Below are 21,598 nucleotides of genomic sequence, written 5' to 3'. Positions count from 1 at the left end.
TTTTATTTCTACTTTTTTTTAGTAGAGACGGGGTCTCGCTCAGGCTGGTCTCGAACTCCTGACCTCGAGCGATCCACCCGCTTCGGCCTCCCAGAGGGCTAGGATTACAGGCGTGAGCCACCGCGCCCGGCCCATTTTTTTTTTTTTAATTGCACTTAGCACCTAACATGAGCCAAATTCTGTGTTAATGCTGGAGGTAAAGTGGTGAATAGAACAGCAGAGGTTCCCACCCTGCGTGGGGAAAACAGACTATTGTATATCACCCTCAAGGTGTTAACAATCACCCTCAGAAGACGGTGTTTAAATTGAGACTAGAAGAATAACCAGAAGAGAGTGATACAGACTTGGCAAAGTCAGGAAGTGTAAGGGACATGGCCCTTTGAAGTGGGTCTGGAACAAGGGAGTGAGGAAGATCAGTGGGCAAGGGCCAGATCATGCAGGGCTTGTGAAGTTTGGATTGTATCCTAAGGGGAGTTAGGAACCAATTGAAATATTACATCTTAGTGCTTATAGATTTTTAAAAAAGTGACAGTGAAATTTGAATTTTTGAAAATGGAGCGCGGATTGGAGGGGTCAAAAGTAGAGGCAGGGAGCCCTGTTAAGAGGCTACTGCGGCTGTCCTGGTGACAGATGATGATGTGTTTAACCAGGGTGATGCCAAAAGAGATGGAGAGAAGTTGACAGTTCCAGGCGCATTTAGAAGTGAAATCCGACAGGGCTAGTTACAGTAAAATAGCCCTACCTCAAAAAAGAAAGACCCCGGAGAACTAACAGAAACAAAACACTTTATTTTGCTCCTTAACTGATCAGGCGTCCCCCTTCACTTAACCCAGTCGCCTCAATATCAGGAGATGGCAGAAGGACGAGGGGCGGGGCAGGAACCCAGAAAAATCCGGGAACTTTTTTCAAACTGGGTGGACGTCACCGGAGACTAGACTAAAGAACACACGAACTTCCGGTTACTCCGGAAGTGGAAGTTTCACACGCTCCTAAGCTCCTCCCGCGGCGGCGAGCCAGGGTGAAGGGATGGCCGGCCGGGCAGCGCGGCTCGTGCTGCTAGCTGGGGCAGCCGCAGTAGCGAGCGGCTCCCAGGGCGACCGTGAGCCGGTGTACCGCGACTGCGTACTCCAGTGCGAAGAGCGGAACTGTTCGGGGGGCGCTCTGAAGCACTTCCGCTCCCGCCAGCCAATCTACATGAGTCTAGCAGGTAAGCCCCTCCCATAGTAAGCCCCGCCCTTTGGTCTTGGCCCCGCCCCTTGTACTAGGCAATCCCTGGACCTTAGTTTCCCCCAGCAGGATCTCTTATGAGTGTGAGTGAGTGGAGCCCCCTGGGTAATGAGAGCCTCATCAGCCTGTCTTACTTTCCCAGAAACTTTCATTTGTTTTTTATTTATTTAGTTAAAAGGGTATTTACTAAATACTGGGTACAAAGCCCTGAAATGACACAGAAGTCAAACCAGGGTCTTGCCCTTTGGAGCTTACAGCCCCCAGGGGACATTAGCCTTCTCAAGTACAGGAATGACTTGAGCCCTAAAAGACTCTTAGATTAAGCCCTAGAAGGATTTGGGATGGTAAGGAATTTATTCTGGCTTTGAGGGGATGGAGGCAGGGATCATCTTGGAATGTTTTGAGCAAAGAAGGGCTTCAGACAGATACGTTAAATTTGCACCTGTAACCATAATGGGCAAGGAACCACCATACTGAGCACTTACCATGTGGCAGGTGTCAATAAGTCTGTTAGTTTTTATCACCACCCTTTGAGGTAGTTTCTCTAATCCCAGTTTTACAGAAACTCAGAGAGGTTAAGTGCCCTGCCCAAGGTCACACAGCCAGTTAGTGGTAAAGCAGACTTTCCACTTCTGGCCTGTTACCACAAGCTTGTTCTTTTTACTTCCACTTTGTATTCCGGACAGAGGGAACAGAGCAAGTGGAAGCCCTGGACAGATATGGACACATCCAGCGGGCTTTCTTTACTCAGGGAGAAGAGGGCATTAAAGTAGTGACAAATAAGGTTGGAAAGTCAATTTGGATCCTCAAAAGTCAGGCTGAAGAATTTGGGCTGCATTTTCAAAGGAGGGGGGTAAGACATAAGACAGTAAGGGCTCCATCCTGGCGAGAGAAAGTAAATCCTGTGTACAGGAAGACAAACATTATCCCAGGTTTCCATAGGTGAGTCCATCAGATGCCGAGATCACCATCTTGGATGAAAGGAAAAGAGAAGAAACATTTCTGTTTGCTCACTAGACATTCCCACCCCTAAAATACACCTACATAGATACACATCCCTTCCATCCCTTATCCATTTAAGTGAGAAGCTAGAATTTTGAGATTTTTTCTGGTTCTCTCCCATGTGCAGTCCCTCTTGGCCTGTATTTGAGCTGGGCCCCATTCCTGATCTCTTTGTGCCTTTCTGTACTGGGGAGTCCACCAGGCCACATTTGTCTGTTTCAGGCTGGACCTGTCCGGATGACTGTAAGTATGAGTGCATGTGGGTCACTGTTGGCCTCTACCTCCAGGAAGGTCACAAAGTGCCTCAGTTCCATGGCAAGGTGAGTTGGAAGGTCAGGGTAGATATATGCTAATAGTGTGGTAGGAGTTAGACACCCCCCAGTTGGACCACACTGTCCAAGCAATCTGGGGCATGGGGTGGTGGGTGCATGTTTGTACCTGTTCTTCTCAAAATTTGCTGGTGTTTATATAATTGGATCAGACCTGCCTCTGAATTTGGAGCTACAAGATCCAGGAGGCTTTGGAGTCTCCTCAGAAAGTGGTGCTCGGATTCTTAGGGTGGTGAGATGCCCACCTTGCTGCAGGGAGAAATTTCCTGACACATTGTGACATGTTTTCTGTTGCTTTTCCAGTAGTGGTCTGGATTAATAGTAATACCTCTTTGATTGCCCAGCGAGGCATGGTTTGCTGGTGCCTTTTGACCCAGTATTATTTCATTGTAGCCTGTTGAGGTTGGCAGGAATTATTCTCCGCACTTTTCCACAGAGTAAGCTGAAACTCAGAGGTCTGTGGTCAGCAGTAGAGGAGGGACTGGGACCTGTGTCTTCTGGATGGCAGGTCTGTGCTGTTTCTGCTAGGCCACAGTGAGCCACCTACACTGGCCATCTGGTTTTCCCAGAGATCAGGGCTTACAGTGCTGTGCGAGCTGGCCGGGACAGGGGGCATGACCCTTACCCAGGCCCTGGAGAAGCACTGGACCTGAGGCTCTGGCCAATATGCAGAGCTGAAGACCCAGTTGGAGACCTGTTAATGCAGCATGTCAAGAAAAGTGTGACTGAGCCAGCTGGGGGTTGCCTGCCCCTCAAGCCTCCTCCATCTGCTCCTTTTTCAGTGGCCCTTCTCCCGGTTCCTGTTCTTTCAAGAGCCGGCTTCTGCCGTGGCCTCTTTTCTCAATGGCCTGGCCAGCCTGGTGATGCTCTGCCGCTACCGTACCTCCGTGCCAGCTTCCTCCCCCATGTACCACACCTGCGTGGCCTTCGCCTGGGTAGGTAACCTGGCAGGATTCCTGCTGTATCCCCTCCTCTAGGAAGGAGGAACTCTTAGATCCCTATTAATACCCAACAGGGCTTCTACCCACCCAGCTTCCAGTCTGTTTTCCAGGGCTAAATTTGCAGCTGTGGGGTGGTCACGCCTGGAGAGAAAACAGGGAAGGTGCTGAATCAGGCCTTACCTTTCTAGCAGAGTCCCAGGCCAGGTAGTTTAGGAAGGAGAGAGGAAAGAGACATTTTTCTTGTCCCAAAGAGGAAGCCACTAAAAGACGCAGTAGGGCAGTTTACAAACACAGAAGGGAGAGGGGTGGTAGAGTGCATGCTGGGACCATGGGTCTTTCCAGGGACCCCTCTGGAGGACTGGGAGCGATCTCAGTTCTAGCCCGGACCTCCTAGGCAGTAGCAGGCACAAGACTCTGTCTAGAGCTCAGCCTAGTCTCAGACCATCCCTGGAGAAGCTGAGGTGTGGTTCCGTCTGAGTACCCAGAAAAGGCTGTCAGCCTCAGTGTGGTTGGTCTGAGAAGCCAGTATCCAGGGCCTGGAATTGTGTGAGAGGCACAGACTAGGGTACAGATATGAACTGTGACAGCCCTGGGGAGGGTGTGAGAGTCAGAGGCTGCAATGCATGTCTCTAGATCAGAACTGTCCCTATAAAACCTTTAGGAAAAAATCCGCGCTCACTCACCTTCCTGCTGTCACAGCAACCATCACTCACATGTTGAACACCTACTATGTGCCAGGCACTTTGCTGGGTGCTGGACACCCAAAAGTATATGAAAATAGGTCCCTAAATTTGAGGAGAGTAGGGAGAGTCCTCTAAACCAGGGGTGGGGAACCTGCAGCCTCAAGGCCACACATGGCCCTCCAGATCCCCGTGTGGCCCCTCGACCGAATCCAAACTTCACAGAACAGATCCCTTTATTAAAAGGATTTTTTCTTTAAAATTTGGATTCAGTCAAAAGGCCGCACTCAAGGATCCAAGACTCAGAAAGTGCACAGGCAGGAGAGAGTGAGGGTCATTCAAGGACCTGAAAGGCCAGGAGGCCTGCCATGCAGGAAGCCAGGGACTGGGTGTGAGTTGGGTGGGCAGGTGGGCAGGTGGGCAGTGCATGGGGCCAGCCCACGGAGAGCTTCACACTGCAGATCTTGACTCTCAAAGCATCAGGAAGCACTGAGGGATTTTAAATGAGGATTGGTAAGAGAAGTGGTTTCATGAATAGATTTGCCCTTTGGAAAACTCATTCTGGCTACTGTGTAGAGAACAGATTGGAGGGGGCGGGAGTGGATGCAGTAGACCAGTTGGTAGTTTTAGCACAGGGCCCAGCAGCTAGACTAGAGAGGTGACACAGGTCTTGGGCATTAAAAAGAAGTATGTTTCAGTTGTGTTTTGGAGGTGATGTGAAATTTTTTAAAAATTTATTTTATTTATTTAACTAATACACACAGCTCTAACTGTATTCCAGGCACCATTCTAAGCGTTTTATAAATATTAACCTTGTTTATCTTGTAACAAGTGTCAAGAGACAAAATTACAACAAATTTAGTTATAGATTCAATTGGCTTTTTTTTTTTTTTTTTTTTTTGAGACAGAGCCTCACTCTGTTGCCCAGGCTAGAGTGCCGTGGCGTCAGCCTAGTTCACAGCAACCTCAAACTCCTGGGCTCAAGCAATCCTTCTGCCTCAGCCTTTCGAGTAGCTGGGACTACAGGCATGCGCCACCATGCCCGGATAATTTTTTCTATATGTTTTTAGTTGTCCAACTAATTTGTTTCTATTTTTTTAGTAGAGACTCGGTCTCGCTCTTGCTCACGCTGGTCTCGAACTCCTGAGCTCAAACGATCCGCCCGCCTCAGCCTTCCAAGTGCTAGGATTACAGGTGTGAGCCACCGTGCCCGGCCCCAATTGGCTTTTATTTTCAATTCATGAATGGGGCAGCCTTCATTCTACAAATTAGAATGAGAGCTCCCACTGGGTGATAGCAGAGCAGTGGGTTCTGTACAGTGGGAAGAAGGAGGCAGAAAAATAGGGGGAAAAGAGCTGATTGGTTAACATCAGGTTAATTTTTTGTAAGGATTGAAGCAGAAAGTACTTCCTGTTTATGCTGACTTAGGTAGACTGAAATCTCCTGTTTTCAGGAAAAAGCAGTCTGTTTAGGGCTCTGTCTGCCTCCTTAAAGTTTCACTTTGATTCTGTGGCATTGAGCACAAGTGACTCCATTTTGATTTGCTCTGGTCTATTGGGGCCTAGTGCAGTGGCTCTGTCCCAATCAGTGGGCCCCCGTGACATTTGTTTAACACAGCTTATGAGGTAGGTATTATTATCATCCCCAGTTTACAGAGGAGGAAACCACAGACTGAAAGGGTTAAGTCGCCTCCCCTCAGTCATGGAGCCAGGGTTGATTCCAGGTGTCTGGCTCCAGAGTCTCCACTTTCACCGTCTTGGCTGTGCTGACAGGCCACGGCGGCAGCTTAGATGGGGAGAGAGGAATCAAGGATGACCCCTGTGTTTCTGTGTATGAGATGGTGATAGAAGCTGTGAGTGTGGGTGAGGTCACCCTGGGAGATGGAGAACTTGGACAGTGAGAAGAGAAGGGGTCTAGGATGAAGCCCTGAGAAACCCCCAAACTTAATGGCTGGAGAGAGGAGGATGAGCCAGCAATGGAGACAGAAGGAGCGGCCAGAGGCGTGGGTGGAAAACTAGGAGACTGTGCTGGGGGCGCCCTGGGACAAGCACGGGAAGGAGAGAGCGGTCTGCGTTCCCAAATTTTACTGGACAGTCAGTTTAAACAAGAACTGAAGGATGTCGCCGGGTCTGGTGACCCAGAGGTCTCTAAGGACCTTAAGAAAACTGATAGCAGGGGGTGTGCTGAGAAGTCCAGGCCCAGCCTTGGACCTGGCAGGTGGGCACCAGAAGGGGGCAGGGTAGGATGCTGTTAGACCTCTGGGAAGTGTCGATCCTCCGTATACTTCCTATTCAACAACTGTTAATGATAATCGTTATGAATTATGAAACATGAGCCATGTGACAGGCTCGTCCTCAGCCCTTTACATACGTTTTCTTGTTTAATCCTCATAACACCCCTATGAGCTCTGAGTAAGGCTCAGAGGGAACAAAACTTGCCCGAAGTCAATAGCTAATGAGTTAGCAAGGAGTGGAGACAGGGTTGGTATCAAGGACTGTCTGACCCCAGGGCCTGAGTTCCTGTCCCCTCTTCTGGGCTGCCTCCCTGTCCTGTGATGAATGTTCGTGGAGCATTTGCTGTGGGTAGAGACGGGGTTTAGCACTTGTAGGGGCTGAAGCCCCTGCCCCAGGGAGCTAAGGGTAGTGGGAGGCAGAATGCAGGCAGAGCCCAGGGGGCTGGGCAGGGAGGCCTGGGAGTTGTGAGGCCGGGAGACCACATCCTCCATCTGGGGACGTCTGCCAGGGAAGCCCAGGGAGGAGGAGGGGTTTCATTGGGACTCGCAGACCTGACAGGGCTTAGACACGTACATATCGGGGGAGAAGAGCCTGGATTCCAGCATTCGAGGCCTAAGGCACACATGTGAGAGCTGGCCACATTTGGGATCCACCCAGGCAACTGAGGGACAGTCAGTCGGGCCCCAGCGTGGCTGCGTGAAGGGGAATGGAGGGACAGGAAATGGAGCAGAGAGGGCCCTGAGTGCCAGGCTGAGGGCCAGGGGCGCTGATGTAGGCAGGGCCTGGCATCAGCACACACTGTCACAGGCATGGGTGAGACAGAGCCATCACTTCCTGTGTAGGTCTCTCGCAGAGAAGGGAATTTGGTCCTGGCTAAGAAAGCAGGAAGGGCAGGGAAATTGAGGAGGTTGCACCTGTCCCCTTTCCCTTGGGGTTCTTCCAGGGACACTGCTTGTCTGGGCCCACTGCCTGTACCGCCCCCTTGCCCCCGCCCCTACTGGAGAGCATGGGACAGCCCTGCCTGAACTCTCTGAACAGAGCTCAGAGCCTTCTCTGGTAGACTGCAGACCTGAGGGGACCTCAGAGGGTCCCAGCCTTTGTCTTCATGACATGTGCCAGAGGCCAGTGGTCACTTCACAATGCTGGTCTTGATTTCCCTGATTCTTGGATCTTTCATCTCAATGGTATCTGAGACTCAGCTTCCTTCCTGGCAAGGGGTCACACTTCCCAGGGCATCCTGCAGTCCAGGGTGACCAGGGACCCTTAGGGAAAGAGCAAGAGAGTTGGGGTGGGAGAGGGCAGATAGCTGCAGCCTGTGTCTTAGGGCACCCTACGGGATATGGGGTTTTGGGAAATGGGAAGCCCTCATGCCACCACTAGGCCTCAAGGGACAGAGCCTCAGAGCCCACACTCCTGTCGATGACCTAGTTTGGATTTCCCAGTTGACCTTTAGTCCTGTGTGTGATTCTGCAGGAGGGAGGGATCTTGAGCTGTGTGGAGGGCGTGGCAGTGCACTTTGTCCTGGGCTGGGTCTTCTGGAGCAGTGGGGCTCCTGATTTCTGTTGGGGTGGGATAGGAAGGCCCCTCACCTGCTCCAGGTTAGGTCTTGGAGGGGGAGTGTCTCAGTCTGCCCTGCGAAATGAGGAGCCCTGCAGGCTAATGAAGCTTTGGTGCAAGACGGCGGCCTCTGCCTTGCCGTTTAGCTCTGGGCTTTGGCTGGGCAGCCGCCAGGCAGGGGTGAGGAGTCCACCAAAGCTCTGCACACCGTGGCCCTTTGACTTCATGGTGCAGGGGGCCCCTGCTCTCTGTCCAAGCTAGGAGACAACCAATTCTCCACCCCTTCATCTAGCAAGGAAAGATCCTCAAGTGTAGAGATAAGGGGTGAGGTGGCAGGGAAGCCCAGACTGTCTTCGCAGGATGACTTATGGGTATAGGGACTGATTGTGTACTCCCTCTGTTGAGGAAACTGCAAGAAGAAGTAGGTTGAGGCTGTAGCAGAATGGTGGTCAGACTTCAGGAAGGACTTCCCAACAGTCAGACAAGAGCCAGTGGAACAAGCAATAGCAGGAAATCAAGGAATCCTTTTTGATGGTGGAAAAAGCTCTCCTTCCTCCATCTCCATCCACCTCTTTCCCCCCTCTCAGGAGGGAGCAGGGACAGGCTTGCCCTGCCTGAGGCAAGGGGTGAGACACTGTGGCCTGGGTGGGGGGGCCAGGGTGGCAGCAGGCATCATATTTAACATTCTGCCTCCCCCACTTCTGAGACACCAAGCTATTTAAAGACCCACTTGTCCCTGCCGCCACGGTGTCAATGACAGCCCGGAGCATTGGGGCTTAGCACTGGGGTCGAATTCCTGACAGATCTGGCTCACTTGGCATCCAACCAGTTTCACGGCTATGATATTTTTGTCTCGATTTTCTTATTTTCCAACAGACTGAAACAGCCTCTGGCTCTCCCTCTGCCCAGCCTCCACTTCCACCCCCGCGGGCACCCTGGCCGCCCACTCTCCTCAGTGTTTACAGGCAGTGCTCGGTCCCCGCTGGGTGGCCCCTCGCCCGCCCGACCAGTTAGCCCATCTGCACCCCTTTCCACTCGGGCTCGGCTGAGGGGTCTGAGAACAGTCGTAGTTTGCATCTCGGACTTCCCCTTCCTTCCACGTCCATCTGTCCCCCCTGCATATTGGTGACAGACTCTGAGTGCAGAGAAATGGTATCTCTTCGATCCATACTAGTGGGACAGTGGCCCAAGAGGAGGAGGGGCTCTTTCCATAGCTACGGTGTCTGCATTCAGGGATGGAGAGACCTTGGGGCCCTGCGGTTTGACCTTGAACTTTGTGACCCTTGAAGCAAGGGAAGTTGGGGTCAGGGGAAAGAAAGAGGTGAGAGTCAGCCTACGGGACATGATGAAGGAAAGTGACATTTGTGGAGCCTCTGCTGTGTCCCAGGCAGCAGTAACAGTAACCGTTTACTGAGTGACTCCTTAGTGCCAGGCATTTTGTAGAGGAGACAGCTGAGACTCACAGATGATAAATTATGTGTTCAAGGTCACACAGCTATTTAGGAGCCAAAGCAGGACTTGAACGCAGAGGCTGTTTCGTGGTGGAGACTCCAGACATTCTGTCCCTAGTCTGGAGCTGTGGAGGTGGGCCTAGGCCGCTGGGGAGACCACCCCTTCTCTGCCTAGATGTCCTTGGCCTGCAGGGAGAGTGGGAGGCAGACTTGGCCCCTTCAGTCTCAGGTCTGTGAGGAGCTGAGAGGGCTCTGTGCTGGTCAGCAAGGTGGAGTGAAATAACACCTAATGCTTTCCCAGTCCTGGGCACCATGCTGTACACTGTGTTTGCATTGCTCCTTCAATCCTTATCGACACTATGATTATTCCCATTTTACAGATGTGAAAACTGAGGCACAGCAAGGCTAAATAACTTGCCCAAGGACACACAGGAAGTACAGAGCCAGGATTTGCACCCTGGCAGTCTGGCTCTAGGGCTTGCAGTCTTAATGACACTACCTCCCAAATCTGAGGAGAGGGTGAGAAGAGGAGCACCCCCAAAATGGGACACTCCCCAGGGGAGAGGGGACTTTTCAAGGGTGCAGAGTCCAGGCTTCAGGTGGGACTCTGTAACTGGAAGGCACCCAGGAAGGCGGTTGGACAGGGGACTGAACAGCCCTCACATGGCCTGTGGCCCTTTGTACACACACAAACATACCTACACACAAATACACACGCACCCTACTCTGGGTGTTCCAGCCATCACTTAGCTCAGTCCTCTTGTCACCTCCCCCTTCCTGCTGTGGGTGACAAGGAGGCCTGGCTGGCTGCCAGTCCCTGCTGCCTTCCCTCCTCCCTCCCACACTGGCACAAGGGCCACTCTCCTCCCTAAGGATGTCCCTGTTCCTGGCCTGCCCAGGAGACCTGGTCCACACAATCGTCTGGGCCTTGTCTCCAGCCCACGCCTGCTCCTCTCTCCGTGCTGACCCCAAGCTTTGCAGACTTTGTGGGAGCAGTGTCCAAGAAGTTGCCAGATTCAGTCACATCTTCCAGCCTCCAGACCAGGCCTCCGTGACTGTCTCTGCAGAAGGGACCTTGAGCCAGCTGGGAGGGACAGAGTGGCCATCCTCAAAGGGGGAAGCAACCTGACCTAGACTAAGTCACCTGATGCCAGGGATGGGAAGGAACTAAAATTTCACTTAGGCTGCTGATTTGTCCCAGGGGCAGCTTGGGCTGAGAAGGGCAGGGCCTTTGCCCAGGTCAAGGGACGCACAAACAGCAAGGCCCAGCCCAGGGCCCAGGCCCGGCTGGCCGCACCTGGCTGCCTTGAGCGCTCCTAAGCTGGCATCATGAAAACGCCAGGCTGGCTTTGCGACACGGCCCTTCCCTGCCTCCACCCTTCTCTTCCCATTCTCTCCTAAGCTCCCCGGCCTGCGTTAGGGAACCCATCCCACCGTGTGAGCCTGCTGCTGCAGTGCCCGACAGAGAGCGGCTTCTTGCCCTGCTCCCTCTGTCCCCTGCCTGGCCTGCTTTCCTGGCACGCTGGACCTGTGTGAGCAGCTCTTGGCCTTTACTCATCTCTGCAGGCCCGTCCCACCCTAGCCATCCCTCCCCTCCTGCAGGCCGATCCTTCCTTTGGTTGTCACAGGTTTCCCAGTCCTTCCTCCTGCCCATTTCAGTAATCTGGGCCTCTGCTGTGGACACAGCAGTCCCTGAAAAAAGTGCCAGCCCTTGCCCACCACAGCCCTTCCAGCCATGCCCCTCCGCTCCTCCCCGGGCCTGGGAGCAGCCACTGGTCTGGCGGGTTGGGCCGGCTCAGCCAGGAGGAAGCTGGGCTCCCTTGGCCACCCTCCTGCTCAGAGTCTGGGCCCCGGTGGGACCTGCCTCATCTCCCTCCCTCCCTCCCTCAGATCACACCCCAAGCTGGCTCGAGCCCCTCCACCCCACCCACCTCATTCCCGCCCCCAGAGGCTGAGGTCACTGGCTCCCCTGGGCCCGGGTGGGGCTGTCATCACCTGCTGCTTGGGGGAGGAGGCAAGGCCCCTGGGGGCTGTTGTCTTAGTGATTGAGTAACCAGGGAACTTGGCTCTGTCAGAACTGGCTCCCAGGCCAGGCCGGAACCTGTGAACCTGTAGAGGCTGCAGCCCCCTGTGGCCTTGGGGCCTTGGGCTGACGGGAAGTCAACCTGGGGGAACCAGGCTGGGTAGGGGTGGAGGGACCCGGGTTTGTTCAGAGGCCCCCAGGGGCCAAGGGAAAGCTCATTGCTCACCCCAGAGAGCCCCTTCCAGAAGGCAGGTGGATATGACCCTCTGCGGGGGGGGTCTCCCCTGCCACAGGGCAGCGTGCTCACCAGCCCGTCCCTCCTCAGGTGTCCCTCAACGCTTGGTTCTGGTCCACTGTCTTCCACACCAGGGACACCGACCTCACAGAGGTGAGCGCCCCTCCGGCTCCCCCTCCTGCGAGGGGCTGTCTTAGAGGAGCCCAAGAGGGGTGGGCAGAGCGGGGCTCTGGAGCGTAGCTGACTCCGTTTCAGACCTACTCACGCACTTGAGCTGCACTTGACCCTCGTGAGGTAGGTGTGACTGTGATGAGGTGGCTGAGCCTTGCAGAGGCGAAACCACTTACTCAGGGTCACCCAGCTGGCAAAGGGGCTCGATCGGGATGGAGTCCACGGCTGGCAAGCTCCAGACCGAGCTCTGCATTCTGCGGCGGCCACCCTCCACCACTGCCTCTGAAGCCTTGCTGCTCAGCACATTTTTAAAAAATTGTAAAATGTGACTACAAGGGTCAGTCTGTTCAATTCAGGAGTGAAACAGCGATAGGCAGAAGGAGCAAGAGACACAGTCCCCGCTGATGACAAGCCCAGGACCCCCATCCCCTCCCTGCCACCCCTGGTTGCCCCCGTCCCCGTGGGTCCTCTCTGGGTCCTGCTGTCTGCGGAGCCTTGTCCATCTCCTGCTGCCCTCACACCGGCCCCCCACGGCTCTCCCTGTCCCCAGAAAATGGACTACTTCTGTGCCTCCACCGTCATCCTACACTCAGTGTATCTGTGCTGTGTCAGGTGAGCCTGCCTTGGTGGCTGCAGGGGCAAACTCAGGCCCTAGGGGCAGAAAGGGGTCACCCGGCCCTCCCCTGGGGGTGCGGCCCTGAGGGCCTGGTCTCCCAACACCCACTCGAGCTGTCCTGGATGGGGACTCTGAGGCAGAACTGGGGGGCCCTGGCTCCCCACAAGGAGCTGTAGCACTTGGCCCCAGGCCTCTGGGGGGCGGGCGGCCTGTCCAACTAGCCTGTTTTGGTGGGGGGAGAGGGGAGTGGCTTCAGGGACCACATACTGATGTTGAGGGGAGGAGATGCTTCAGGGAATGCTGCTCTGGGGACGGGCCACCCACCATCTGAGCAGCTCTGATGGTGGGGCAGGACCGTGGGGCTGCAGCGCCCAGCTGTGGCCAGTGCCTTCCGGGCCCTCCTGCTGCTAATGCTGACCGCGCACGTCTCCTACCTGAGCCTCATCCGCTTCGACTATGGCTACAACCTGGCAGCCAACGTGGCTATTGGTGAGGCAGGGCTGAGGCCTCAGGGGCCTTGGGCTATCTGCAAAACTGCTGGCTTGGGGTGCGGGTGGGGGGGTTGGTCCTATTCTTAGAGAAGGAGGTTCTAGAGATACCCTTAGGGTGGAGGAAGGGGGAAGAATTTGAGGTGGGAGAGGAGAGGCTGGGAGAGCCTGAGGATGATCCTGGGGTCAAAGAGCATGGGGCTGGGGGTAGCCTTGGGGAGGGAGAAGGAGTCCAAGGAATGAGCCTTTCCTGCCCCCACCGGCACCCAGGCCTGGTGAACATGGTGTGGTGGCTGGCCTGGTGCCTGTGGAACCAGCGACGGCTGCCTCACGTGCGCAAGTGCGTGGCAGTGGTCTTGCTGCTGCAGGGGCTGTCCCTGCTCGAGCTGCTCGACTTCCCGCCTCTCTTCTGGGTCCTGGATGCCCACGCCATCTGGCACATCAGCACCATCCCGGTCCACGTCCTCTTTTTCAGGTTGGTGCTACTCCCTGCCTGGCACCCACCTGCTTTGCGCCCTTCCTTGCCCGCTCCTGTGCCCATCCGCCCCTCCCAGCTTGCCTGCACTCCCCCTACCCCGCCCCCAAGGGAGCTCTCAGAGCTGCTTGCCTCAGTGGGCTCCTCCCTCGGCCCACAGCTTTCTGGAAGATGACAGCCTGTACCTGCTGAAGGAATCAGAGGCCAAGTTCAAGCTGGACTGAGGACCCAGGGAGCGGGATCCTACCCCCTCCCTGGTGGCTCCCCTTCTGCCCTCAGCCCTCGCGATGATTTCTTTTCTCCTTTTAGCTTCTTGAACTTGGACATGAGGGATGTGGGCCCAGAATCATGTGGCCAGCCCACCCCCTTGCCGGCCCTCACAGGTCTTAGAGGCTGTTCTGGGGACGGGCTCCCAGTATCCGGGGCTGGAGAACGGGCAGCCCCTCTGGTTTCTGGAGCTGAACTGGACGGCACTGAGTGTGTCCTTAGCTCTACTCAGAGAAGAGCTGCCTGTTTCCTCCCCACCAGGTTCCTCCCTGATCCCCTGCTGCCTGGCTGGGTCCCAGAGCCCTCGGTACACCTGGGACACCAGGCACTACCTGCCTTGGGGGAAATAGTGGGGACCCCTTCTGTTACCCCTTGCTCTCCTCCAGGGCACCACTAGGTGGCACTGGATGCTTGTTCTTTGGTTAGCCAAGTTTTAAGGCCAGTCTCATTCTCCCCATGGGATCTTAAGGGCCCAAGCTGCTAGGACTTGGGAGGGGTTTCACCCAGCCAGACTCCCAGAAGGCCTTGCCACATTCCCCTCTAGGGTCAGGACACCTGCGAGCCTAGGACAAGAATCCTGTGCTGTTGTCCTAGTTGGGACCCTGCACACAAGTGTGTCTGGGAGTGTGGGCCAGACCAGTTGCGTAGCTGGGTGGGCCGTGAGCATGGACTTGGGTGTGTGTGAGCCTGGCCGGGGTGTGTGCAGTGTGGAGAATGGGGTGTGTGCATGGCAGGGGGAGCAGGTTCAAAGTGTGTTTGTTCAGGGGGCGGGTGGGTTAGGGGAATGTGCATGTGAGTGTGCTTGTGGGTGCATCTGAGATGCGTGGGGATACAGGTGAATGTGCCACAGAGTTGGAGGAGGCTGGAGCAGGATGGGGGAATCATGTCAGCATCAATAGTCGATTATGGAGCACCGACTCTGCCCGAGGCCCCAGCCAGGCAGACAGCCATGATACCCCCATGTTCTGGCCAGAGGGCCAGGTGTCCAGGCTGCCTGTGTGTGGATGTGCTCTTGTGCTGTGCTCCTTTGCCACCCCCCTCCAAACCTCACAGGGCCCCCATACAGCTTAAGAGCACCCTCCAGAACCAGCCCCTCAGGGGAAGAGGAAGGAAAATGGGGATCCCCGGGGCTCTCTCCAGCCTCCTTGTCTCCTCACCTTGGCATAGTTGGGCTCCCCCTCCACGCCCCTTTCCCTGCTGCCAGCCCCTTCCCCGCAGCCTGGACTTCTGAGAGGGACCGGGTGATCTGAGGGAGGAGGGGAGAAAGCTTATGGCTGGGTCTGGTTTCTGCTATCCCCAGAGGGGCTAACTGTCCCAGGGGAGCCCCAGGGCAGGCAGGAGCCACACTGTGCCTGCACCCCAGTAAAGGTGACCCTCTGCCAGTTGCCGGCAGCCCTGGCGCAGTCCTGCGGCACAAGAGTAGAATGTGGAGCTCCAGAATGTTCCATCCCAAAAGCAGTCTCTGTGATTGGAGCAGGGAGCCTGGATTTTGCTTTGTTCCTGCCCCCTTGTCCCTCCTTGAGGGAGGGGAGCTTGCTAGGACTCCAACCTCAGGGACTTGGGTGGCCTATGTTAGGTTCTTTTGATACTGAAAACTATTTTAAAGTAGGAGAGTAGCAAGGGACATGCTTAATAAATCAATTCTCAGCCTCACCTACCCTTGCTCAGCTCATTTGTGTGAGTAGTTGAGTGGGGAGCGGTGTGCTGGAGGAAAGGCAAGGACCTAGAGCTGGCTGGAGGCAGTAGACAAAGATGGGGTCTCCACCTGGGCCTCTGGGGGTCGGGGTAGGACCAGTGCAGAGCTGGGCAGAGCTCAAGTCCAGCTTGGGGGAGGGAGCTGGTGCCACTTCCTCCCTCTCCCTGCCCTGGCCTTTGTGCTTAGATTGCAATACCCCCTACCTCCCCACGGCCTGCAAATTCCACTTGAGTCTCCTAAGTTTCCCCACTCTCCCGCTTTCTGGTCTGAGCCAGGTTGCACCATTATTTGTTACTTAACCTCTCTGAGCTTCACCTGGAAACAGACCACCAGGACCTACTGCTGAATGCAGGACTAATAATGCTATAGGCCTAACTATCTATCACAAGTGCCTGGTGCACTACACGAGCTGAATGAGCTCCCCTGACCTTGGCCTGCCTTAGTTTGGGAAGAATGAGTGGTTACAGAAAGCTACCCTCAAGGAAGCTTCTGGAAAAAAAAAAAAAAAGAAAGCCTAGGGTTGGTGCCTCCCACACCCCTACACTCAGAAGAGATCTCTGGGCCCTTGTTGCTTCCCAGGAGAGCCGCAGACAGCACTGACACTCAGCAGCAGGGACTTATTTCTTTATTAGATGCCACTTCAGAGAATAGGGAATGTGAGTGGCTGGGGGTATAAGGCACTGGCACATTGGGCCCTCACACCCCCACCCCCACCTTCTTCTGGGCCCAGGCAAAGAAGATGCCCTTGACATCATCTACACCTGTCCGGAGGTGTGCAGGCATGGTGTAGGTGCGAAGGTCCCGGACCTCGTAGCCGCTATGCACCAGGGCCTCCCTCACCTCCTCCTTACGCACCGGCACCACCGCCAGCCTGGCCTCCCCAGCCAGGTACCACGACTCCTCCACCGCCCCGATGAGGAGGAGGTGCCCCCCTGGCCTCAGCAGCGTGGTGATGTTGTCCAGGGCACGCTGGAAGCTGGCAAGGTCTGGGCTCACAGCCTCCAAGCAGAAGGTAGAGACCAGGGCATCGGCAGGCAGGGGTGCCAGGCTCCCAGCACCCAGGGGCTGCGGCTGGTGCACGTCAACAGGTAGGACCCGCTTCACCCTGGCTCGCAGTTGGCGCTCCTTCTCCTGCCAGGACTCACTGTGCAGGGGCACAAGGTGGGGCGCAGTCGTCTGTGCCCCCAACCGGCCAATCCATGGGAAGCCCCCTGCCCGGCCCTCACCCTCTAGCCCTTACCCCTTGCCCTCGATGAGGCAGACGTGCTGGCTGTATGTGCTCCAGTTGAAAGCTCCAGGCTCCTCCTGCAGCCAGAGCCCCAGCTCCCTGCGATTGACCTCCAGGAAATCTGTCATGGTGATGTCCTCAAAGTGGGCACAGGCGCTGAGCAGCTGATATATGGTGGGGCCTGAACCGATGTCAATGAGTGTGCATCCAGACACCTCGCCTGAGCAGGGAAGAGGAAGAGGGTCCTGGTGCCAGGCCTGCCTCAGTCACCCTTTCCTTACCTGCTCCTCCCTCCCACTCTCTGGTTCCTTCTCCCCGGTAAGTGTGGCTATGTCTGGAAAAAGCACTGGCTCAGAGTTAGAGAACCTGGCGGAGTCCTGGCTCCAACAGGGACTCACCTGCCTTGGCAAAGGAACTTAACCTCCCCGAGGCTCAGGTGCCACCTCTAGGAAACTGCCTGCCAGTGAGGGTTAGTGGGAAAAGAGCGCCCGCTGTTTCTCCCTCCGCTCCCCAATCTCTGCCTCCATTTCTTTCTCTGCTTCTCTCTTCATCTCAGTCTCTCTCCTGCATCCCCCACCTCGGCCCTCAGTTCTGAGCATTCTCCCCTCCCCGCCCTCTCGCCTCTGCCCTCTCCCACGGGATGTTGCTCCCCTCTATTTGCTGCTTCTTGATCCCCATCCGCCTCTCTCACTCTCTTTTTCTGTCTCTCTCTGCGCCCTGTGGTTCCCTGTGACTTCTTGTCCCCCGTGCCTCCGTTTCCCCGCGCTCACCGGTGGCGAAGGTCTGCGCCAAGCAGCGCAGCTTCCAAGGCCCGACGCCGTCCGGGCTGCTGAGGTCCCCGCGAGGGGGCGCGTAGTTGTTGCGGAGGTAGGCGCGCGGCTCGAAGCGCTGGTAGGCCGAGGCCACCGCCGCCCGGCCCGGGTCCGAGTCAGGGGCCGCGCCCGAGGCGTGGCTCGCGTCTGCCCCGCTCATGCTGCCGCCGCGACCCGCGCTGTCCGCCGCTCGCCCCGCGGCCCCTTTATCTGCCGCCAGCCCCCTGGCCCGGCCCCTCGGCGGCGGGCCGCGGCTGAGTGATGAGCCGCCCGGGGCCACGCGCGCCGCGTCTCCCCACCCCATCCATCTCCTTTAGTGTCCGAACAGCAGACACACTGGAGGTGAGGGGGCGGCCGCGGGGACATCAGCTCCCGCCCCACGCCGCTCCGCACGTGCCCCCGCAGCCCCCCACCCTCCGCCTCACCTGCCCGTCCCAGGGCCGCCTCGCGCCCCCCGCCCCGCCGGCCCGGCTCCTCCCGTCGGTCTCCAGCGCCCTGCAGCCATTCACCCCCTTGCCCAGCATCCGGTCCCTTCTCTTCCCCAGGGTTTGAATTAGCCACTTCCCCAGTCCCCGTCTCCCAGGACCCCCCAGACCTCCGCCAGGCCGGGCTCCCCTTCCTCCGGGACGTCCAACACCCACCCTTTCCTTAGTAATGTCACCCCAAGTCCCCTTCTCCGCCCCTCCTCCAATCCTCTCCTTGTCCCTTCCTATCCCACCCGCATCCTCCAGCGCCCCCCCCCCACTCCAGAGAGGACAGTCCGTTCTGGCCTCCGCTGCGGTCGCTCCGGGGCCCCAGAGCCAGGCTCGGGCCCCGCCCGTCCGATGGCAGCAGCGATAGGGGAGGCGAGGGCGGCTAATGCACTTAGCAGGCGGAACAGCCCGGCCTCCCCCGCGGGCCCCGCGGGCTCCACGCCGCTTATCTGGGGGCTGCCCAGGACGGAAGGTTCGGGATGTTCCCGCCAAGTCCGCAGCGCGGGGCCCAGGTGCGGGCTGAGGGCTCGGGGCGCATTCTCCCGGGGCCGCCAGGGCCACCAGGGGGCGCAGTCCGGGCCTTTGGGCGTCTGCAGATTTGGGGTCGGGCGGGTCTGAGGTCTCTGACCCCTCTCCCCTCGCAGCTCACACTCCAGCCCTCCTCTGCGAGAGCGAGCCAGGCCACACCTGTAGGTTCTGCTGGGCGCTCCAGGTACCTGGCTGTCAAGATGCTAGGGTCTTCTCTCCTGTCCCAAGTGGGAACCGATTCTGCCCACAGCATCTCCATGGCCTTCCTGAAGCGAGACTCCTCTGGAGCATCCGGTGCCCCTCTGCCCTGGGTAGGCTGCCAGCCCCTGCCCAGATTGGTTCTTGGTCCCCTTGATCCTCCTTGTCCCAAGGGGAAAGCCTCCTTGGATGAGGCAGCCAGGTTGGGACATGAGTCACCACAACAGCTGCAGGGGTCACAGACAGGAACCTGACCTCCTACCCCCTCCACGCCCCCAGCCCACCCTGGGATCCCAGGGCAGGGAGGGTGGAGCGCCTGACGCCAGCCAAGGATCAATGCTGTCTGGATTCAGAACTGAGAGGAAGGTTAGCCTTAGGGTCACTGACCCCATCCACACCCTGAGGCACAGCCAAGGACAGTCCTGGTGCCAGCCCTCTCCATATTCTCCGTGAGACATCATTGAAACAAACCCTGATGCCAGCTGGCCTGCCGGGCACTGCCCTATGCCAGGGTGCTGGACATGGAAGCCAGGGCTGGGCAACAGAGTCAGGGGACAAGAGGGGGACGGGATAGACAGGCACCCTGTTTACAGCTCTGTCCCTGCCCCCCTCCCAGACAGGGAGTGTACCCACCACCTCTGCCATATTTAGCTCAGATGCAGGGCCTGTTCCCAGAAGTGGGCATGGCGGGGGGGACACTAATGGGCTGGCCCCGCAAGCACAAGGCAAGAGACAAGACTGTAACAGGACTAAGCATTTATTGCAGCGCTAACAGCGTGCTGGGGGCCCCACTATGTCTGCCTCTGCCCTTGTCACGTCCCCCTCCCTCCAGTCTTCTCCAAGCCTCCTGCCTAGAGCATTCCACATCCCTTCACACTTTTCCTAGTCCTTCTCTGAAGCTGAAACCCGGACCAGGATCACTCCTCCCAGGCACCTCTCACCCTCACCAGCATCTGTTGTCCTTTCCCCTGGGGTGGGGTACTAGGCTGCACTGGCCCCCAGCTCTCCACCCTCAGCACCCACCGTCTTTGCCCCCCTCCCTTTGGGAACTCCGGGGCTCAGGCATCCTGGCCTCTGGCTCCCTCCTCCCCTAGCCCCCAACTCTGGGCAAACTAAAAAGCATCCATGGCCAGCAGCTCCCTTCTGTAGTCCTAGCCAGGAAGGGCCCAGCCCAGGGCGGGCACAGTGGAGCCCGAGTCACAGTCCCTTTCAGCCTCTCTGTGCTTCCTGGGACATGGAGCGGGACAGGGAGCGACGGAGGGCACCGGGCTTGCTGACAGGCACCACGGGGGGCAGCTGCTTGGTGATCTCAGCCACCTCCTGGCGATCCACACACTGGCCACCCAGGGCTGTCTCCAGTGCCAGCAGCTCCTCCAGTGGCACGGGGGTGTCCTCGCGCTCCTCCTTGGTGGCACCCATCTTGGCGGGCGTGAAGATGGGCAGCGGTAGCACCCGCTGGTAGGGCAGCTGGTACTCCTGCAGCCCGCGGCCGAGGATGCCCATCCGCATCACCAGCCAGGGGGAACGCTGCACCAGCGCCTGGCACTGCCCCTGCTGGTGGTAGGTCTCACGCCGCCAGGCATCCTCCTCATGCAGGGAGCAACTGTGAAGGAGGGGAGGGGACGCTGAGCTCCAGGGAGCTGTTGCTTTCCAGTCGCAGGCTGGGCAGGGGCTCCCGGGACCTGGGGCAGGAGGGGTGACTCCGCTTCCCTCTCCCCAATAGGCACTCTTCCTGCCCCACCCCCAGAAACTTCTCCAGGGCTTTGGGCTCTGGTCCCCACGTGGCTCAGGGAGCTTGCTTTGGGGGAACAGAGGTGCGACTCCCGCTGACCCACACTCACCCCTCCTCAGGCCGTGTGGACAGCGTCAGATCCTTCCACTCAGCCCAGAAGGCTTCTCGGCGCTCAGAGTCCTCCTCGGACACCTGGCAGCTCAGCTCTGCAGTGGCCATGATCACTCCTCACGCCCTCTCTGCTCTGCTCCTCCCAGGCCCTTTAAATAACCCCCTCCTCCCCCTTCTCCAGGGGCTATTTTCAGCCCCTCTGGCGTCAGATGCTATAAGCAGAGCCAAGACTCACTGATGGGGGGACTCCGGGCCCAGGGCAGGGGCTGGGGTACTTGGACCCTGGCTGCCCCCAGGCCCGAGGTCTGGGGCTGGGGTCCTCAGAGCAACACCTCCAGGTGCCCTACGCTCCTCAGACACCATCTCAGACCAGCCCCGTGCCCAGCCTCGTGCCCCCTTGGCACCTGCCCTCTGCCCCACCCACACCCCCTTGCCCAGGGAGGACAGCGGCTTGTCAGTAAACAGGGCAGGCACCGGTGCCCCTCTGCGCTCTGCACCGGGGCTGCCAGGTCCTGCCCCCGCTGCTCTCTCCTCTGCCTGGGCTCAAGGGCACATCCTCAGACGGTGCCCCTTGACCGGGAGAAGCAGCACAACCACGTCCTCAGGTGCCCGCACAAAAGGCCTAGTCCCTGACCACCACTGCCACGCCAGCAGGGGTGGCGGATGTTAGCTCCGCACCTGGGACCCTGGGGCATGAACCGTTGCCAGGTGTCTTCCCTCCTCATGGCCAGTGGTCAGAGGAGTGGTCTCCTCAGGAGGGCCAGTGGGGGTGGAAGGAGCCCCCAGCTCCACCTCAACAACTCACCTGGGGTGAAACGAGACTCCAGAGCCCCGACAATGCCAGTCAGAGACCTGGCTCCAGCCCCAAATCGGCCAGAAATAGGCTGTCACCATGGGTCAGTCTCTTCCCCTCCAGGGGCCACAATGAGATGGCCAGGAGAGCTCTGGAGCCGGGCTCCACGTGCAACCTGGGAGGCTGGCTCTCATTCACGGGGAGCAGGGGAGAAAGATGGCTGCAGGGACAGCCCAGCACCCAAAGCTGGCAACTCACAGGCTGGCACACAGGCGGGGGGTACAGGGGGATGAAGAATGAAGGCATCGCTGAGTAGACAAAACAAAGGGTG

The 21,598-nt window shown here is 57.5% G+C and overlaps 3 protein-coding genes and 1 pseudogene across 3 annotated transcripts; 2 read left to right on the top strand and 2 right to left on the bottom strand.

The window, feature by feature from the left end:
• The first annotated feature begins 968 nt into the window (after nucleotides 1–968).
• PGAP3 (post-GPI attachment to proteins phospholipase 3) lies at nucleotides 969–15,349 on the top strand. Its single transcript, XM_045526383.1, has 8 exons — nucleotides 969–1,207; nucleotides 2,452–2,549; nucleotides 3,341–3,493; nucleotides 11,770–11,832; nucleotides 12,401–12,462; nucleotides 12,819–12,955; nucleotides 13,225–13,429; nucleotides 13,590–15,349. Exons 1-8 carry the CDS (start codon nucleotides 1,027–1,029, stop codon nucleotides 13,651–13,653), a joined length of 963 nt encoding a protein of 320 aa, XP_045382339.1. The 5' UTR covers nucleotides 969–1,026; the 3' UTR covers nucleotides 13,654–15,349.
• On the top strand, nucleotides 13,755–15,349 carry LOC123620838 (annotated as a pseudogene).
• A 651-nt stretch (nucleotides 15,350–16,000) lies between these two features.
• PNMT (phenylethanolamine N-methyltransferase) lies at nucleotides 16,001–17,832 on the bottom strand. The gene is made up of 3 exons (XM_045526381.1): nucleotides 17,391–17,832; nucleotides 16,633–16,840; nucleotides 16,001–16,536 (listed from the first exon to the last, which is right to left on the bottom strand). Exons 1-3 carry the CDS (start codon nucleotides 17,734–17,736, stop codon nucleotides 16,089–16,091), a joined length of 1,002 nt encoding a protein of 333 aa, XP_045382337.1. The 5' UTR covers nucleotides 17,737–17,832; the 3' UTR covers nucleotides 16,001–16,088.
• Nucleotides 17,833–19,372: 1,540 nt separating this feature from the next.
• On the bottom strand, nucleotides 19,373–20,925 carry LOC123620836 (titin-cap). Its single transcript, XM_045526382.1, has 2 exons — nucleotides 20,473–20,925; nucleotides 19,373–20,234 (listed from the first exon to the last, which is right to left on the bottom strand). The coding sequence occupies exons 1-2, from the start codon at nucleotides 20,580–20,582 to the stop codon at nucleotides 19,841–19,843; spliced, it is 504 nt and encodes a 167-aa protein (XP_045382338.1). The 5' UTR covers nucleotides 20,583–20,925; the 3' UTR covers nucleotides 19,373–19,840.
• Nucleotides 20,926–21,598: the final 673 nt, after the last annotated feature.

This window comes from Lemur catta, chromosome 15 (assembly GCF_020740605.2).
Source record: "Lemur catta isolate mLemCat1 chromosome 15, mLemCat1.pri, whole genome shotgun sequence".
In the NCBI taxonomy this organism is placed as follows: Eukaryota; Metazoa; Chordata; class Mammalia; order Primates; family Lemuridae; genus Lemur; species Lemur catta.
The sequence above is the reverse complement of the archived record's forward strand: the minus strand, read 5'-3'. Positions and strand labels throughout refer to the sequence as shown.

Coding starts and splice junctions, on each gene's coding strand:
- PGAP3 (XM_045526383.1), top strand. CDS start 1,027: ATGGCCGGCCGGGCAGCGCGGCTCGTGCTGCTAGCTGGGGCAGCCGCA. Junction 2,550..3,340: donor TGCCTCAGTTCCATGGCAAG/GTGAGTTGGAAG, acceptor CTCCTTTTTCAG/TGGCCCTTCTCCCGGTTCCT. Junction 13,430..13,589: donor GTCCACGTCCTCTTTTTCAG/GTTGGTGCTACT, acceptor CTCGGCCCACAG/CTTTCTGGAAGATGACAGCC.
- PNMT (XM_045526381.1), bottom strand. CDS start 17,736: ATGGGGTGGGGAGACGCGGCGCGCGTGGCCCCGGGCGGCTCATCACTC. Junction 16,841..17,390: donor GGCGCAGACCTTCGCCACCG/GTGAGCGCGGGG, acceptor TTCCCTGCTCAG/GCGAGGTGTCTGGATGCACA. Junction 16,537..16,632: donor TGCCTCATCGAGGGCAAGGG/GTAAGGGCTAGA, acceptor GCCCCTGCACAG/TGAGTCCTGGCAGGAGAAGG.
- LOC123620836 (XM_045526382.1), bottom strand. CDS start 20,582: ATGGCCACTGCAGAGCTGAGCTGCCAGGTGTCCGAGGAGGACTCTGAG. Junction 20,235..20,472: donor TCCACACGGCCTGAGGAGGG/GTGAGTGTGGGT, acceptor CCTCCTTCACAG/TTGCTCCCTGCATGAGGAGG.